Genomic DNA, 20027 nt, shown 5'->3' on the forward strand with positions numbered 1-20027 from the left:
CTTTCCCTCATACAAAACTTACCATGAAAGAAAAGTGGACAGAGATATATGACTAGAAATTCATTCACAACTATGATTAATTTATTGGAAGGATTTCATTGGTACCTTGAATTTATATTAGACTTTAATTTAAACTAAGTTAATAATAATACAAAATAATAATTACATAGCAGTTACTGTGCGTCAAACATTGTTCCAGGCATTTTACACATATGAATTCATTTAATCTCCCCAACAATCGCATGAGATGGGTAACATCATGACACCCATTTACAAAGAGGAAACTAAGGCAGGAGAAACAAAATGACTTGCCCAGATCACAAAGCCACTAAATGGCAGAGCCAGGATTTGAACACAGGTAGCCTGGATCCAGAATCTATGCTTTCTACAATATTGTTCTCTTTAGAAAACCCTTAGATATGTGCAAATTTATAGGTATAATAAAATATTCTGCAAAGGATACTTAAAAGTATATCAAAGTTTAATACAAACACATTAAAATAGAAACATACTATTTAGCTCCTACAACAAAAAATTATCCCCACACAAGGAGGTTACACTATATATCTATATATATTTCTATTATAGCTAAAAAACGAGCTTTCACAGTTTTACATTATATAAAGAATTGATACAGACCCACTATTTCTTCAAATCACTGAAAGATATATCACATAAAAGATACAAAGGTCATGAAAAGTTAAAATAGATGCTAGTTTTAAAATTTGAATAAAAATAAGATCAAACATTTGAAGAATGCTACTACAGATTAAATTTAAAGAAGAAACCTATATTTCTATAAGAAAAATCTTCTAAAATTTTTAAAAATATTTCACTGACTCCTAAAGAGGAAACTTGTATTTCTAGCAGTAAAATCCCCCAAAAGATTTTAAAAATATTTGTTGACTACCTACCTCTCCGTGATTGAAAAAGAAGCACAACACTGTGACCAGGCCTCCTAATCGGCTACCGCTGGAAAAGAGGATAAGAAAATGTAACTCAAATAACAGAAATCCAGGTCAATCCTAATAATACCTTGAAACAACATGATAACCGTCCGGTATTACAAAAAGTTTTAGCCATAATAGAACTCTACTATGCTTATTTGCAAGATAGCTTATTTTCTCTAAAATATCACTAGTCAAAACAAGTTTCAATTACAGGCCAATATCACTGATGAACACAGATGCAAAAATCCTCAACAAAATATTGGCAAACCGAATACAGCAATACATTAAAAAGATCATACACCATGATCAAGTGGGATTTATACCAGGGACGCAGGGATGGTTCAACACCCGCAAATCAATCAACGTGATACATCACATCAACAAAACAAAGAATAAAAACCACATGGTCATCTCAATTGACGCAGAGAAGGGATTTGACAGATACAACATCCATTTATGATAAAAACTCTCAACAAAATGGGAATAGAAGGAAAGTACCTCAACATAATAAAGGCTATTTATGACTAACCCACAGCCAACATCATACTCAAAGGGGAAAGACTGAAAGCCATTCCTCTGAGAACAGGAACGAGGCAGGGCTGCCCACTCTCATCACTCCCGTTCAACATAGTACTGGAGGTTTTGGCCAGAGCAATTAGGCAAGAAAAAGGAATAAAAGGAATCCAAATAGGTAACGAAGAAGTGAAACTCTCACTATTTGCAAATAACATGATTTTATATATAGAAAACCCTAAAGAATCTGTTGGAAAACTATTAGAAATAATCAACAACTACAGCAAAGTTGCAGAGTACAAAATCAATCTACAAAAATCAGTTGCATTTCTGTATGCTAATAATGAACTAACAGAAAGAGAGCTCAAAAAAGATAATACCATTTACGATTGCATCAAAAAGAATAAAATACCTAGGAATAAATCTTACCAAGGAGGTGAATGACCTATACAATGAGAACTACAAGACATTATTGAAAGAAATCGATGATGACATAAAGAAATGGAAAGATATCCCATGCACGTGGATTGGAAGAATAAACATAGTTAAAATGTCTATATTACCTAAAGCAATCTACAGATTCAATGCAATCCCAATGACATTCTTCACAGAAACAGAAAAAAGAATACTAAAATTTGTATGGGGCAACAAAAGACCCCGAATAGCTAAAGCAATCCTAAGGAAAAAGAACAAAGCAGGAGGCATCACAATCCTGACTTCAAAACATACTACAAAGCAATAGTAATCAAAACAGCATGGTACTGGTACAAAAACAGACACACAGATCAATGGAACAGAACTGAAAGCCCAGAAATAAAACCACACATATATGGACAACTAATTTTCGACAAAGGTGCTAAGAACATACAATGGAGAAAGGAAAGTCTCTTCAATAAATGGTGTTGGGAAAACTGGACAGCCACATGCAAAAGAATGAAAGTGGACCATCTGCTATCGCCATTCACAAAAATTAACTCAAAATGGATCAAAGACCTGAAGGTGAGACCTGAAACTATAAAACTCATAGAAGAAAATACAGGCAACACACACTATTTGACATTGGTCATAAAGGAATCTTTTCAGATGACATGCCTACCCAGACTAGGGAAACTAAAGAAAAAATAAACAAGTGGGACTTTATCAGATTAAAGAGCTTCTATAAGACAAACGAAACCAGAATCAAGATGAACAGACAACCCACCCGCTGGGAGAAAATATTTGCAAAACATACATCTGACAAGGGGTTGATCTCCGTAATATATAAAGAACTCACACAACTGAACAACAAAAAAACAAACAACCCGATCAAAAAATGGGCACAGGAAATCAACAGACACTTCTCCAAAGAAGATATACAGATAGCCAATAGGCACATGAAAAGATGTTCAACATCACTAATCATCAGGGAAATGCAAAACAAAACAACACTAAGATACCACCTCACGCCTTTTAGAATGGCTATAATCACCAAGACAAAAAACAAGTGTTGGAGAGGATGTGGAGAAACGGGAACCCTCATACACAGCTGGTGGGAATGCAAACTGGTGCAGCCTCTATGGAAAACAGTATGGAGATTCCTCAAAGAATTAAAAATAGAGATGCCCTATGACCCAGCCATCCCACTACTGGGAATCTATCCAATGCACCTGAAATCAACAATCCAAAGAGGCTTATGCACCCCTATGTTCATTGCAGCATTATTCACCATAGCCAAGAAGTGGAAGCAACCTAAGTGTCCCTCGACTGATGACTGGATTAAGAAAATGTGGTATATATATATACAACGGAATACTACTCAGCTGTAAAAAAAAGACAAAATTGTCCCATTTGCAACAACATGGATGGGCCTGGAGCGTATTATGTTAAGTGAAATAAGCCAGAAAGAGAAAGACAAACACTGTACGATCTCACTCATATGTGGAATATAAACCAACACATGGACAGAGAAAACTGTACTGTGGTTACCAGGGGCAGTGGGGGTGGGGGGTGGGCACAAGGGGTGAAAGGAGTCATATATATGGTGATGAACAAACAAAAATGCACAACCCCAAATTTCACAATGTTAAAAACTATTAAAACATCAATTAAAAAAAAAAAGTTTCATTTTTTAAAAATCATTTTCCATCTTCAAAATGTACAGAAAACACAAAATCTGATGGGGAATAAAAATTTCTTAATAGTCATGTTACTGTGCATCTTGCAACCTCATCTTTCTTTTTCTTCGTTTTTTCCATTCTTTAGTACCACATGTTTATTTTTGTCCTTCAGCATTTCTCAAACTATTTTTCTTGGGACACATGATGTACATTCAGGAAAGGGGAAGGGGAAGTGCAGAAAAGGGCTTTATGGTCATAAAGCTGGAAAACACCACACTGTTTCCTGCTCTCGGAAATTCACAAAGCACTTGAGCACATCAAAGATTTAATTAATTCAGTATTTCTCAAACCCTATCCCCAAGCTACTTTTCTACAGAACATGCTTGGGGAACATGAGCATACAGATCAAGTTTTATCTTTCATTTGTTTTCAAAAATCTGTGAAATATCAAATTGCAGATATCAAAATATGACCATCAGGCTTATAACTCTAGCTAAGAATCACAATGGTATAGCTTGGCCGTCCTAACAACTAATGCTTCATTTGCTCAGGTAAGAGTGAAATATGTCCCCCAATCTCCTCCCTGTCTGGCCAGAAGCCTCTGGGTAGGGGAGAGTAAGGCTGTTTTTAGGTTTGTTCCATCATTTCTTTCATCTTTACTATTGAAGTCATCTTACTCTCTTTAGCTCATGCCGCTTTCTCATTATTGTACTCAAATATCCTTCCTTCTCTCTACCCACCCAACAAGTATATGTATAACACAGAGAGGTAACAGAATCAGACCGTAGGTATTTTAGGCCATTATCTTTACTCCTGGGGACGTGTGAATGAGGAAACACAGAGCAGGCAGATGAGAGAGCAGGGATAATCCGTGTCACAAGCATATAGACCCTCTGTACCCCACACCTGGGAGGAGACAGGAAGGGCTGGATCCCCAGCACAAGAGGCCAGTCAGCCTTAGCCCAAGAGTGAAGTCTGCATGTTTTCCCTACAGAGTCAGGGGCACAGCCACTTGCTGCTCAAGAGAAGAGGTGGCAGCAATAAAGGTTTGAGGAAAAGGAGGTGTCTGAGCTACCACTCACTTTTTAAGGAGAGAGGTAACAAGGGAAACAGAAGGGCTGCAGAGCCGTCTTCAAGGGATCAACAGAAGTGGAAGACCACAAATTCATAAGGACACTAAATGGTAGGATTGTGTGACTTTTCTCCACCAGTTAACAACCTGGACTGGCACAAACGAAATATAAAGGGGCAAAGAAACAGCATATTGGTCAAGTGGCTGAAGGGATGGATTGCAAAAATAAGAGGAAAAAAGGAGCCAGAAAGTAGTACAGGCCAGGGAGGGGAAGTCAGGGTTCTCTCCTCAGAAGCGCAGCACATCATCTTCAAAAGACCAGCAGACAGGCAAACCCCAGGCTTCACGGCCAGTGATGAAACAGAAAGATTAAGAGCGAGCTATGGGTTTAATCAATAAATTTTAATATATGTTTTTGTGTGTGTGAGGGAGATCAGCCCTGAGCTAACATCCGATGCTGATCCTCCTCCTTTTTTGCCAAAGAAGACTGGCCCTGAGCTAACTTCTGTGCCCACCTTCCTCTACTTTATATGGGACGCTGTCACAGCATGGCATGACAGGCAGTGCGTCGGTGCACGCCCAGGATCCCAACCTGCAAACCCTGGGCCACCGCAGCGGAGCGTGTGCACTTAACTACTTGCGCCACGGGGCCGGCCCCAATAAATTTTAATATTTTGAACCTATACTAATGAGATAAAAAGTACAGAGGTCTACATATTTTAAAAATTGGTTTCCTCCTTGTCACCCTTCTCTAATCCTATTTACCTAAGATAATCAATAATAACATTTATGTGTGTCCATTCTTCCAAAGCTTTCTCTATACCCATACAAATACATATATTAATATAATCATATTATTAACATCTCTCTGAAATGTGTTCCTTTTCTAATCAATCATGAAGATTATTCCTAATCAATACATGTAACCCAAGGCATTCTTTTTAATAGATATCAAATACTGCATAGTACAAATGTACTGCAATTTATTCAGCCCCTTCCCTATTATTGGACATACAGATAGTTTTCAATTTCTTGCTACAAAAAAAAAAAAAGTTAAAATAAACATCCTTGTACACATAAATACTGGTGCTTTTATTTCTATAGGGTAGATCTAACTGTGAGACTGCCAAGTAAAATAATGTGAACTTTCCAGAAAACGCCCTCCCAGTCCACACCTCCACCACAGTGTATGAGGGGTCCGTTTCTCTATAACACAGCACCAGATGTGCCCAGACTCTTTTACATTTTGCCCATCAGCTGGATGGGAGCTTTTTTCTCATTGTTATTTTGACTTGTACTTCCTGACTACTTGCACGGAGCATTATTTTAGTGGGTTTTTTGGACAATATGCATTTTCTCTTCTGTGAATTGCCTGTTCACATGCTTGTCCATTTTTCTACTGGATTGTGTTTCCCTAAAGATCAGAGATATCAACTTTTTGACGGTCATATGTGCGACAAAGCATTTTGATACAATTTATGGTGTATTCTGCCAGAAAGAAATTTTAAATTTTATATAGCTAATTTTACGTAGTTCAATGTCAATATTTTCCTTTATTTCTTCCGCATTTCCTGTCTTGTCTGTGAAGGTCTTCCCCACCTCAAAATGAATATAGTGTTCTAAAATTTCTTCTAGGATCATTGTTTTTTACACCTAAATCTTGCATCCATAGAAATGTATGTGTAAAGCCCTAATTTTGTTATCTTTGAAATAGCCAATTATGCTAATACCATTTATCTTTTCCCAGTGAAATGAAATTCAGCCTTTATCATATATTAATTTCTTACAATACTAGAATCTGTTCTATTCCAGTCAATTGATTTAATTCTATAATTTTTGTATCACACTATTTTTATTACTTACTAGCATTATGGCAATTTTAACATATGATAAGGAAAGTTCCCCACTCACAACTACTCTTATTTTTTAAGATTTTTTTTTTTAGGTAATTTTAACCAGTTAAAATTAACTGTCCCCCTCCAAAAAAAAAAAAAGCTGTTGGGTTTCTGATCAGAATGTCATTAAATTTACATATAATTTGGGAAGAATTGTCATTCATATGATGGTAAGTCTGCTCATTCAGTTGGATAGTTTGTCTCGCTCCACTTATTCAATTCTAGTTATATTTCTTCAGATAAAAATTTTATGGACAAATAATATAGCAGTCAAATATCTAGAGTTAAAACTTCTAGAAATACAAGAACATCATCAAATCTGATCATAGAATATTTTAACATTTTCAGAATCTGGCTGGTCACATAAGCTAAAGGAAAAATAATAAGGATTTGAATGAAATAATCAACAAACTCCATTTTATGAATATAGATAGTATTTTGACTATACAGAGATTATACGTTATTTTTTTATGTCCCTGGAGCATCTAGCTGCAAAGGAACCTCATTCTCTGATTATAATCCAAAATAACCTAAAACAAGAAAGATGGGGAAAAAAACAATATTTTGGGAATTTAATGTAAAATTCACTTTTAAAAATGCCCTGGAACAAAGAGGAGTCAAAATTGAAATTTTATAACTTTAATTTTTTTAATGGCAGAGTAAAGATAGGAGTGGGGATGGTAGTAAAGAGAGGACAAGGACAGAAGAGTCACTAATCCAATTTCCTGACCAAATCTCAGGACTGGATCTGCCCAAGAAGTCTTCCACTCTCACTCAACTGCCATACAACCTGTGGGCCTCTGAGGCCTTCCTAAAGGAAGAACCAGTGGGACAAAACTCCCTTTGCACCAAATCACCACAATATAGGTTATGGTTCAGCCTCAGCTGAATATAGCCAGCATTGCTTCACTAACCAGGGAAGCAGATTTTCGGGTACACTTTCATACCTTGCATAGCCAGGAGGGGAGAATGAAATTTGGTTATCTACAAGGAATACTCTGAGTTACAATCATTATGAAATGATGTAATCTGCAATAAATCTAAAATAGGGTCCCCAGTATGTACTTCCCTCCCCTCTGACCCTTAGAGACTACCACATAGGTCATTTTATTTTGCTAAACAGAAAAGATGCAGTAATCAGAATACTTAAAATTGATTTCATTTTCCACCACAGCTGATCAGTTGATATTTCAGCATTCCCTACTGGTTAAAAAAAGTTTTTCTGCAATATTACCACCAACTGTCATAAAATATGAAAGCTCCTATTGTGTAAATTTTAAAGCATTCTAAAGCTTGCTAAATTTTACCACATTTACTTATATACCTCATTCACCTTTTGAGGCTTGATTTCCTTAGATGCAAAATGAGAGGGTAAGAGTGTAAAAGATCTTAGAAATACTTTTCAGTTCTGACATTTAATAATTTTATAATTTTCTTCTTTCCTTAAGTGACATGGATTCAAATCAATCATCACATTTTGATAGGCTTTGTTAATGATTAAGGTTTTTACCTCTATTTACCAAAGAATGTTGAAACATGCAAAGTTCAATGATCAGAGAAAAAAAAGTAATCATAGTTAATTCAAAACAATATTAACTCTTGGAGTTTTCTTGTTGTATAAATGCTTAAGAAAGAGAACATTAGAGAATAATTTGGAAATAACTGAATTAAGAGAATTCCAGTCTCAAGTTTGAGATGTTAAGCTTCAGCACCTTGCTGGCTGGCTGAAAAAATGCCCAGCAGGCCTGGCTGAGAGCTGAGCATCTTCCCCTAAACTTAACAGGTGGAGATACCAGGGAGCATTAAGGAAAGACAGAAAGTAAAGGTGAGGAATGAGAATGAGAATCAGGAAGGCTGCGAAAACCTCTCAGCTTGGTCCTTCCAGTCTGTTACAAGGAACTAATTAATGCCTTTAACTCTGTCTGCCAGGGCCAAGAAATATCTTATTTACTAGATTGTAAACTTGCCAATTCATCATTGTAGTTGCCATAGTGCTTAACATCGAGCCTTGCCCATAGCAGAGAGTCAAAAGATATCTGAGGAGTAAGCAAAAACATAAAAACCATTCAATTAAGACTGCTGGCATTCGGTTTTTTGGAAACTTGCAGTCAAAAACACACCACACCTCACGTCATTGTGAGTCTGGCTCAGATGTAGGCTCCTGCTCTCATCAGCACCATGTGCTCAGCAGAGCCTCAACTATGACCCAACCCCCACACCACTTGACTCCCCATCCAGACCTTTTACTGCACCCTCCAGAACCTCCACTTCATGGTGAAGAACTTCCTTTCCCAGCACTCTCAGCTTCTGCCCAGATGCTTCCTTCTCCTGCCTTGACACCTCACTCTCCTCTGAGAAAATGTTTTCCCTTGTCACTCCATCGTGTTCCTGTATGGCTCAAGGCCTGGAGGTGAGGCCAGTAGCTTCCTCTATTGCCACTTTCAGACACTGCTCCTGGACACTTCATCAGCACCCCTGCTCCTCTGAGCTCATTTCTCACACATGCCCTCCCCACAGCTGTTATCTTCCAACACTCCAGCTCATTCCCCATAATTCACAGCTGTTCCCCTTCCTCACAGGCATGCCTAGCTTTTTAACTCTCTGCTGAGAACCACTGGAGAAAATTACACCAATGTGAAAACGTGTGCTGCCCTAAAATTACAAAAACAAACAACACCTGTCAATCACAAAGCCTCATAATCTCTGCCTCCCAAATATCTCAAAGTCTATCCACTCTGCCTCCCAAATATCTCCAAGTCTATCCACTTCTCTCCATCCCACTCGCACTCCACTAGCTCAGGCTACCATTCTCTTCCACATGACAACTGCAACACCTTCCCGCATGGGCTTCACTATACCCAGGCTTGCTTCTTCTACAGTGTATTCTCTACACTGCAGCTAGTACCACCCTTAAAAATAAATTAATCCAATCATGCTAACGCTATCCCCTCAATCCTTCAAAGGCATCCCATTGCTCTCAGGAGCAAATCCAAATACCTAAACAAGTCCAAAATGCCTCAGAATCTGGTCCCTGCATACACCTCCAGACTCCTTTCACTATTCTTCCTCCTACCCCAAGACCTGTGCTCCAGCTGCACTGTCCCTGTCACAGTTCCTCAAACTAAATCACACTGACTGCAGCATGGAAAACAGCCTAGCGGGGAGCAGGACTGGGTGGCAGAGCTGAGGCAGCCTTAGTGAGAGAGAATGCCGAGGGTCCCGGGGAGAGAGAACACCGGGGTGTCCTGGGGAGAGAGAACACCGGGGTGTCCCAGAGAGACAGAATGCCAGGTGTCCGAGGGAGAGAGAATGCTGGGGAGTCCCAGAGAGAGAAAATGCCAAGGTGTCTTGGGGAGACAGAATGCTAGGGTGTCCCTGGAAGAAGGAATGCCAGGTGTCCCAGGAAGAGAGAATGCTGGGATGTCCCAGAGAGAGAGAAGGCCGAGTGTCCCAGGGAGAGAGAATGCCAGGTGTCCCGATAAAATGCTGGTGTGTCCCAGAGAATGCCGAGGTGTCCTGGGGAGACAGAATGCTGGAGTGTCCCTGGGAGAGGGAATGCCAGGTGTCCAGGGAGAGAGAATGCTGGCGTATCCTGGGGAGACAGAATTCCGGGGTGTCCAGAGAGGGAATGCCAGGTGTCCCAGAAAAAGAGAATGCCAGGGTGCAAAGAGACAAGTGTGAAGACGCCAGAGATATTCTGAAGAAAGAAACCAGTAGGATTTTGTGACTACTTGGATTTCAGAGGTAACTGAAGAGGAAAGTCATGGATCTCTCTTAGGGGTCAGACTTGGGCAACAAACAGTATGGTTAAGTGTCATTTGCTGAGATAGTGACATAAAAGGGGGCAGGTTTTGGAGAGAAGACTCCAGTATTTTCAACTAATAACTTTCATCAATTTATGCAAACTGAAGAAAAATACTTTTCTTTTAAATATTCATATACAACTGTTAGACCAAATGATTAAAGATGTGCTAGCAGGCCAAGTTAATAGAACAGTCAAAAAAAACAAGGAGCTGGACAAGTTTGAGCTGGTACAATCCATAGCCTATTTAAGACACATTTTTAGCCAAAAATCCAGCCTGCATAAACAGTAAATGCTCGATTGTTTTAATGAAGTAAGAACAAAAAAATAAAACAATGGAAGCAAAATTGGCACAGAGAATAAGAAATTCAACTTTCCTTAAAACAGGTGGGGGGCAGGGGAGGAGTAAAGAATTGATATAAAAAGCTAGTCTATTCTGCCACAGAGCCTAGGAAGAACACTGAGTCACTTCACAGGTAACTTGGGTTGGATCATGAGAAGAGAGAGTAGGAAAATTGGTTATATTAACTATGATTATTCACCTCATGTTAGAAAGGGGGACATTAAGCAAAATTAAAAGGGAGGCTTGACGTACACACTAATCTTCTCGTCCCTCAGGGCTTCCGGAACACATCGAGAAACAAAGTAGATCAAAAAAAATTCTTTCTGGTATCCAAGAAGCCACTATGAACCTCCAATGACCAAAGAAGATAATAGAGAAGAACAGAAAATCAGATGAATGCATTGTACTCTGTGACTGGTTGGTTCCTCACATGAAGAAAAGGCATTTTCTGATGACTAGCTATGTCTACAAAAGACGGGCCAGGCTTTTCTCACAAAAGCTGAGAAGCAATGGAGAACTGAGCAGAGACAGACAGAGAAAGGTGAAATATTCAAAAGAGGAGCAAGAGATCAGAGACAGATCAGAATGGCCACAGTGATACTGAGCAGCATACATTAAATGTAGAGAAGTTCATAAAAAAGATCACTAAAAAGTTCTCATCAAAAAGCCACCTCGGTGCAATAGAGGGAATGGAAAGAGGGACAGAGAATACTGGAGCCTGCCCTGGTGAGTGCACCTGGGCCCTCACATATACAAGTGTCCACATACAAGGGGCAGGGGTTGGGGAAGTGTCACTGGTATCTGTGTCACTTCTGCACTGAGGTGGTGAAGAATCGGATGTCCCTCTTCCACTCTCTCTTCTCCGGTCTGCTGGCCATACACAGAGGCTGCTGAGGCTGGTAAATGAAGGAGCTACAAAATGAAAGGAGCCTGGCTCTCCCCCCCAAAGGTGGCTTACAATCTGATCGTTCTATAATAAAACCCACTGGTCAGTAAGGCCCACCCACCTTACAACCTTCTAACCAGCTTTTATAAGCTACTTCATTCTTAAGTATAAATGTCAGGCTAAGGACGACCAGGCTATGAGGAAGCTTCCAATGTGAAAAACAGAGACTAACACAAAGGCACAGGGCACCTGTAGGTAACAGAGACAATGCAAGAGACAAGAAAATTTCAAGCTCAAACTTCTTTAGGAGATCTGGAAATCTTGCAGAAAGTACAATAAAACATAGATAAAATAAGGGAGGAAAAAAGCTAAGAAAATTAGATTTCAATCCAAGAGTCCAATAGTCAAACAATAGGATTTTGAGAAAAACAGAGAAAACGGAAAAGAGAAAGTCATCAAAAGAATACTACTAGAAAAAGTTTTCCCCAGAATGGAAGAACGTACATGTCCAGATGGATAGAGCCTACAGAGTGTCTGATGAAAAGAATGAAACAATATCTACCACATCATGACCTTTAAGACACTAAAGAGAAAAAGGAGAACCTAAAAGCTATCAGAGGGAAAAAATGAGCTATATACAAAAAGAATTGATGGCAGAATAGCATCTGACTTTTGAAAAGCTATATTGAATCTTAGAAGACAGTGGAACAAAGTCTGAAGGAAAATAAAATACTAAAAGCAGCCAAACCAGCAATCAAGTATAAAAGTAAAATAAAGTTCCAACATGCAAAATAAACTTTTTAAATTACCTCCATCTACTCTTTCTTGGGAAGTACCTGAGGATGGGATCCTCCAAAATGAAGGAATAAACTGGAAAGAAGCCAATATAGGACTCAAGCAATGGTGAATCCAACACAAGAGAAGAAAGGGGAACTCTCAGGGTGGTGGTGACCAAACATCCCAGGACAACAGCTGTGCAGCAAGCCTAGAGAACGACTGGTCTAGGGTCAAACCAGAAGACAGAGGGCTACAGCAGGGAAGTCCCAGGAGGTGGGGGTGGGAAAACTGAAATGACAGATTTTATACATTTGGCAAAGTATAAAGAGTTTTACAGTTCAGTTGTAGATTTGGAATTAATAGGTATATAGAAAACTAATGAAAACAAAATATTGGGCAATTATTAACTACAGGACAAAAATTGTTACCAAATAAACAATTATTTACCCTACTTGACTTAGCAGTGAGGGGTATTTATATCGTCATCATAACATACATATGGACTACTGATTTACATGTTAGAATCACTGAGGTTGCAAGGATCTGAAAGTGGTTTCTCTGGACAAAGGGACGGGTGGGTGGTGGAGACAGAGGGGGCAACGGACTCCTGTTGCATTTCATCACAAAAAGCCAAATAATGCCAAAGTCATGTATGTACACACAAAATAATGACAATTAATTTTAAAAACATACTAATAAGTATCATACCCAGCTCTAGAACACAATAATAGAAAGTTGTTCAATAAACTTATTTAGGAACGTGTTGATATTTGTCAAAGAGCTATGAGGAAAAAAAAATCATAAAAATTTTCCAGATAACATTAAAACAGATGTTTTTATTCACCATCAAAAGAAATAAAATAAGAGGCCGGCCCCGTGGCTTAGTGGTTAGGTGCGCACGCTCCACTACTGGCAGCCCAGGTTCGGATCCCAGGTGCGCACCGATGCACCGCTTGTCCGGCCGTGCTGAGGCGGCATCCCACATACAGCAACTAGAAGGATGTACAACTATGACATACAACCAGCTACTGGGGCTTTGGGGAGAAAAAGGAGAAAAAAACAAAAAACGAAAAGGAGGAAGATTGGCAATAGATGTTAGCTCAGGGCTGGTCTTCCTCAGCAAAAAGAGGAGGATTGGTATGGATGTTAACTCAGGGCTGATCTTCCTCACAAAAAAAAAAAAGAAGAAGAAGAAATAAAATAGTGTATTCTATTGATTTGGGGCTTGAAAACCATTAGAAGAGAAACTTCAAAAAACAGACTGAAAACCTACAAACTGTCAGACCATTCAAAACCATGGTGCACAATTCTATATGGAGGATGATGAATCAGGGAGAGATGAGCAATCACACAAATAGACATTCAAGAAAACAGAAATGTCATACACAGTATGCTACCTTTCAAGCCAATTTGTAAAGCATCAAGAAAACGACTCTAAGAAAAAATAATGAATGAAGAAACTATTAGAATGATTACAAAATCACAAGTATGAGAACTAAAAAGGGGGCAAAATAGAATCCTAATAAATACCAATATTAGAAAGAGTAAAGTTCTACATGTCAAACTAATATAAACAATACCTACAGAAGCGTTAGCATAAAAACAGCAAAATCCTGGTAACCAGAGAACTTTTAGGAAATGAACTATTCCAGAAAAGAGAGTGCAAAGTCTACATCCTTCTAAGTGCCATTTTTCTTTAAAATATTTTAGATGAAACTTTTTTATGAAATATAAATACCACTCTCTTTGGAAATGGAATAAACAGCTTTTTATTCATTACTCAGGGTCTTTAAATATAAATTAAAGCTGCAGAAAACTAAATTACTATCAGAAAGAACATTTCAAATGTATTCATCTCAAGACAGCAGAATGTGGTGGCTGAAAGCACACACTCTGGACCCTGTCTGTGTTCAAATCCCGACTCTGTAACTGACTAGCTACATGACCTTGAGAAAGTTATTTAACGTCCTTCTGCCTCAGCTTCCTCATCTATAAAATGGTTAACGTATCTCATAGGGTTAATCATAAGGATCAAATGAGTTCATGACTATGAAGAGCTTAGACTAGAGCCAGGCACATAGTAAGTGTTATGTATGTATTTCTTCAGTAAACAAATAGTCTTAAGTAAAGACTGGAATCTGCAGAGGGAAAGCTTCAGATGAGTCCATTGTAAATATATTTCCTAAATTGGTAAATGCCAATAAAGCTTATGTGATAGATAATAATATATTATTATTGTGCCTTTCATATATGACAACCATGAGCTAAGTTGTTTTTTCCCTAATTTATTTATTCACTTCATTCAATTAAAAAATATTTTCTGAAGGCAGGCATTTTTCTAGGTGCCTTGCAAATATTAACTTATTCTACATAGAAGACAGTGCCTCCTAACTGATTTAGGTCTTCTCCCTCCTATCTAATCACGTCTTAAAAATTCCTCTATCGTCTTCCATTTCAGTTAACCTGATAAAACACTTCACCTCCCCATTACAACCCTGAAAGACCTTTGTTACTTCAGATTATATCTAAATATATCTAAAAGCAAACCAAAGAACTGGCAGTCACTCTAAGTTCTTCCCACGTCATTTATTCAAATTATGTAAAAACTCAATGTTAACAGATTCTACAATTTAGAGCTTCCATATAGCTTTTTCTTCTCCAGTCTTAATCATGACAGCCTAGGATAGCCAGACATCTAAGGAAAGCTTCCAAAATGGAAAGTGGAGACCAAAAGATACAAAAAATCAAAGTAGGGGATTCCAAGATTATTCAGGGAGGAAAAAAAATCATTAGTAACCTCAGAGGGAAAGATACTGAGTCCATGAAACAAAAATAAAATACTATTTTTCAAAAACAGGAAGATTCACAGAACAAATAAAAATTCTTAGAAATTAAAAGCATGATAGAAATGAAAAGCTCAGTAGAAGGGCTGGAAAAATAAAGTTGACAAAATTTTCTAGAATGTAGAACAACAAAGATTTTAAAAACAAAAAAAGATATGAAAATTGGAGAGCCAGGAAAAGCCATGCCAAATAATAGAAGTTCTGAAAGAGAAAACAGAAGGAATGAAATAAGTGAAGAAATAATTCAAAAAAATTTCCTTGAAATGAAGGGCATAAGTTGCAAGACTGAAACAACCCATCATATGTCTAAGATAATAAATGAGAACAGATCTACACCAAGACATATTGTTGTGAAATTTCAGAACCATGGAACAAAAGAGAAGATTCTACAATCTTCCAGAGAGAAAAAGGGGACAAAAGGTCACAAAGGTTTAGGAGTCCCAAATAACTAGGAACGCCTGAACAGCACACCTGAAGCAAGACAATAGTGTGATGCTTTCAAAATTGTGAAGGAAAATGATTTTCAATCTAAAGTTCAATACTCAGCCAAACTATCAATCAAATATGAAGGCAAAATAAACACATTTTTCAAATATGCAAGGTCTCAAAAATTTACCTCCCACTCTCAAAAACTACTAGAAGATGTACCAAAGTGAGAAAATAAACCAAGAAAGAAGAATAAATAGGATACAGGCACAAGAAATCCAATATAAGAGGGCAATGAAGGAAATCCCAATCGGAGGGTGAAGGAAAAGGCCGAGATGACAGATATTCACCAAATAATAGACAGCAGCCAGTCCAGAACCAAGAACTGACTCATGCCCAAGATCCTCACGTTTTATTTAACCTGAGGATAATGTCCAGGTGAGCCTGGACCAAATTCTTTGTCTTTTGTCTTGGCTCCTACATGCCTTACTATTGGCATCATTTCACCCATAGAAGCAGTTCTGCTTTGCTACGCTCCTGAGAGTCAGAGTACACAGTGGTGAATTTAGAAACAGGGAACAGCTCTTCCCCTGACAATATTTCTGCTGGACATTCAGGACCAGGACCACACTACATTTCTTCCAGATGCCCCTACCAAATGAGTCCTACATTTATCCCAGGGGTAGCTCATGACCTTGCCCACTGATGTCCTAAGGAGTAGGGCTCCTGGTTAAAAACCCATGTGTGATTTCTCAGGCCTGACCACAGACAATTACAAAGGTTTACCAGACAGGCCCCACAGAGGCAGGACACATTTCATACATAAAAAAAAGTTTTTAAAAGAGGATAGTGGGTGATATAGCAGATAAAGTACTCAAATCATAAAGATACACAAAACATAAAGTAAGGAATTTCATACAGCTGTTTCTTATAAGACCCTAACAGTAATGTTCAGTAAAGGCATTCCACAGAGCACAACAAACCAAAGACCAAGTAGGCAGCACTGACTGGAGAGGTACCAGGCAGTATAGACAGACGGATACTCAGTATGAGCTGGGTTTGCCCCACGATGATCATCAAACCAACTCAATGCCCACTGTTCTCTCCAAAGATCTGCTCAGATGATGCTTAATCTAGAATGGAACCAAATGTGGAAGGGCCTAAAAACCAAAAAGGGGTATTTTCTGGGGACCCTCAGACAGGATACCGAATCAGAAAGGCAGATTCTATTACAAGATTTAAAAATCATACTCAAACTTAATTGCTTTAATGATTCTGCTCTATTTCCCTTGTCTTAGGAAAGTGGGAAAGGAATTTTTGTCCATCCTTCAGCTATGGTTTTAATGAGGGGTGTAGAAACTCTAAAGATGGTGGCAGCTGTAACCAGGGAGAGACTCTGAAGAGAAAACGAAGCACACAAAGATAGAGACAGAGGTCCCTTAGGTTGGCCACAGCACTTCTCTGTGAAAACCCTGGGTGATCTTATGCATCTTTTTACCATCCAAAGATTAAAAACAAACCAACAAAACAATGGCTTGGCCTGGCCACCAGGTAATCACTGTAAAAGGAGGTGGTGGTACAGGCGGATGGGACCACGTCCTCACCACTGCTGAGACTAGAACGCAGTGGAGGAAGGTACAGGAGTTTTGAAGTCTAGATTGCGGGGTGAGAAGGATAACTCAAGGGGGAGTCTGACTAAAGTCTTGTTCCAATTTTGTTCTTTGAGAGGGGATGGTAACCATGCACACATTCCTAAGCAGATGGGAAGGAACCAAGAAAGACTGACTAAAGGACAGCGACAAATAAAGAATAAATGGTAGCAAGTAAAGATGAACCCTGTAACACCAACAGAGGAATGAGCCTTACAGCAAAAACACATCTTCCAATGGACATCCCTCTTTCAGGATTAATTCTGTCCTAAATTAATTTTCCACTAATGGAAATATTAACCCTCAAAAAAAAAAGGTTTGACTTCTTTGAATTCCAAACCCAGGTGAAATGACCAAAACCTCTGGAACATACACACATACACACACACCCTCTATCAGAGAGGGGACAAAGACAGGAAACAAGTGGAGTAGACGGTGGGGAAGGAGAGACAGGTGGTATGGAGACAATAAGTCTCCTTGGTTAAAAGGGCTTTGGAATTCCCAATTTCAGTTTTCATGAGGCCAAAATACTTTATGTCTTGTCCCTAATTCCACAAGACCTCTATACTCCAGTATTGCACTCCCTCTTTTATTTGAGCTAGTCAGAGTATTTCTGCTGCACTATTTCAAAAAAAAAAAAAAGGAAAAAATCCTGTTTAGAAACCCTGTTATTATTTGTACACATCTTTTATATCAATAAAATTTGTAATAAATTCTACGTATGTATTTTTTCCAGAGAGCTAGCTGTTAAACATTTACCAGCACACCACTGCCTAAGGGTAAATAATTAATAGCTATATATACCATCCAATCTACTCTTACTCAACAATGGCCTAGCTAGAGGGAACCCCAAACTCCAGAATAATACTAAAATCAAAGTAAACTACAAGGAATAAAAGGGTTAGGATTACTTGCTTGGTATCTGCCCTTGGGGTCCAACAAGAAAAGCTTTTGGCATTTATCAATAAGAGAATTTCATTTCCCAGGAATATATAAATTTCCCCCAAAAGAAGCTATAGGGATTGTCCTAAATGCCTGCTAACCATTCTCTTATGTCCCCTCCTTACTACAGAATAGAGACTTCCACATACGCCGTCTTAAGAAACTGTCCTCCAGAAACTGTGGCTGAGAAACAGGGAATCTAATGAAATAAATAAATGTAACCATGAATTAACAACGTAGCTTTCAAAAAATAATTAACAACAAGTATTTTAAAGAAATACTAAAATACTGAGAATTCCAGAAAAAGAAGTACATCATGAACAGGCTATGTTTGCAAAAAAACGTCCTTCTTCATCTCCTCAAGTCAGAGCTTGGCAGCCTGGCCCCATTTCACCTTTTGGCTATATTTTCTATTTTCCCTTCTATTTCCATTTCTGGTGAAACGTATTGGCTTATCCGACCTCAGAAACTTATATCTGTATTATTTTAAAACAAATATACTTCTGGATTAAAAATGTCATACTCAATCTGCCTGTAAATTTCTAATCTGCTAGACAAATCTCAACTTCTAGTTCTCAATACATAACACAATTTAGGAAAAGATTCTAAAGACAATTTTAGATATCTTCCTCTTTATTCTTAACCCACATGTTGAGAAGTCTGCAGCTTTATCAAACTTTATAAAATTAGAAGAGTGACTAAACTAACCATCAAGGAAGAAAACATTAAGAACTAACTAGTAATTTGAGTTAAAATAAAAATACTCATGTCAAGAACATTTAAAAATACAATTAAAAAAAACTGATAGAAAAGAAGTGACAGAAGACTTTATTTAACATAATATAAACCAGGATCACCACTGAAGTATAATTACACACCCGCCCTCAGGGCAAGGGGCAATAGTCAAGACTTCCTAGAATATAAGTGGCTCCATAATGCATAAGAACTGGACCCTCATTTGGGGATGGGTGGGGCTGGAAAGAACCTTGAGTTTAGGATGTGTCTGGACCAGGCTAAAGAGATTATTCAGGATTAAGAAAAAGCCCAAAAACAGAGCAAAGGGAGAGCCAGAGAAACGGAAATGTGTGCCACCACTGCAGTGTCTGTACGGAAGTGCAGCTCCAGAGGGCAGACCACAAGAGTCAGGCAACACTCAGCGGCCAAGGGGCCCCTGGTGCGCAAAGCAGTACAGAGGGTGGAGCTGAAACAGGCTGCAGCCCTGGGAGCTGGGAGAAGAGCCAGAGACAGCTGAGTCATTCCCTCACGCTACCCTAAGCAGTGGTCTACAGATTTTTTTTTTACACTGAAATAACAATAAGAAATGAGACTTTACACTGTAACTCAGCACATGCATGTGTATACACATATATAACAAACAACAAACAGAAGTTTCTCTAAATAGCACCTATCTTATTAAGTGTAGTACACTCTACTATTTATATTTGTATTCTTTTCTTTTTCATGTAAAAAAACTGCTGGGTCCACCCACTAAATTGATTTTAAAACCCCTACTAGGTCTGCCCTGCAGTCTGACAGACACTGTGCTGAAGTAGTCACTGGCTGACCTTGGGGGAGGCGGAAGTCAAGGGTCTCCTGAGATCACAGCTTATCTTGAACCCTTTCCCTCTACTGGTCAAATTTCTGATTTCTCTCACTTGCTTTGAAACAGGTTTCAAACCAGCCTGGCATTAAGGTTTTTCTTCAACCAGCCCAATCCACTTTTCCAATCTTAACCTTCCACAACGCCCTTCAATAATCTCCATCCCAGTAAAACTGACCTGTTATCCTATTATCCCCTTTCCACATCCCAGATTTTCCACCTTTGCCTCTCCC

At 38.6% G+C, this 20027-nt stretch overlaps 1 protein-coding gene across 1 annotated transcript in view; it reads right to left on the bottom strand.

Moving 5' to 3' along the window:
- DPY19L1 (dpy-19 like C-mannosyltransferase 1) overlaps positions 1 to 20027 on the bottom strand; it is a 107867-nt gene that overhangs the window by 64501 nt on the left and 23339 nt on the right. The window contains 1 exon segment of the mRNA XM_014785823.2: positions 915 to 972. Coding sequence (XP_014641309.2) covers positions 915 to 972 — 58 coding nt within the window.

This window comes from Ceratotherium simum, chromosome 1 (assembly GCF_057802395.1).
Source record: "Ceratotherium simum simum isolate JZ-2026a chromosome 1, ASM5780239v1, whole genome shotgun sequence".
Lineage (NCBI taxonomy): Eukaryota > Metazoa > Chordata > Mammalia > Perissodactyla > Rhinocerotidae > Ceratotherium > Ceratotherium simum.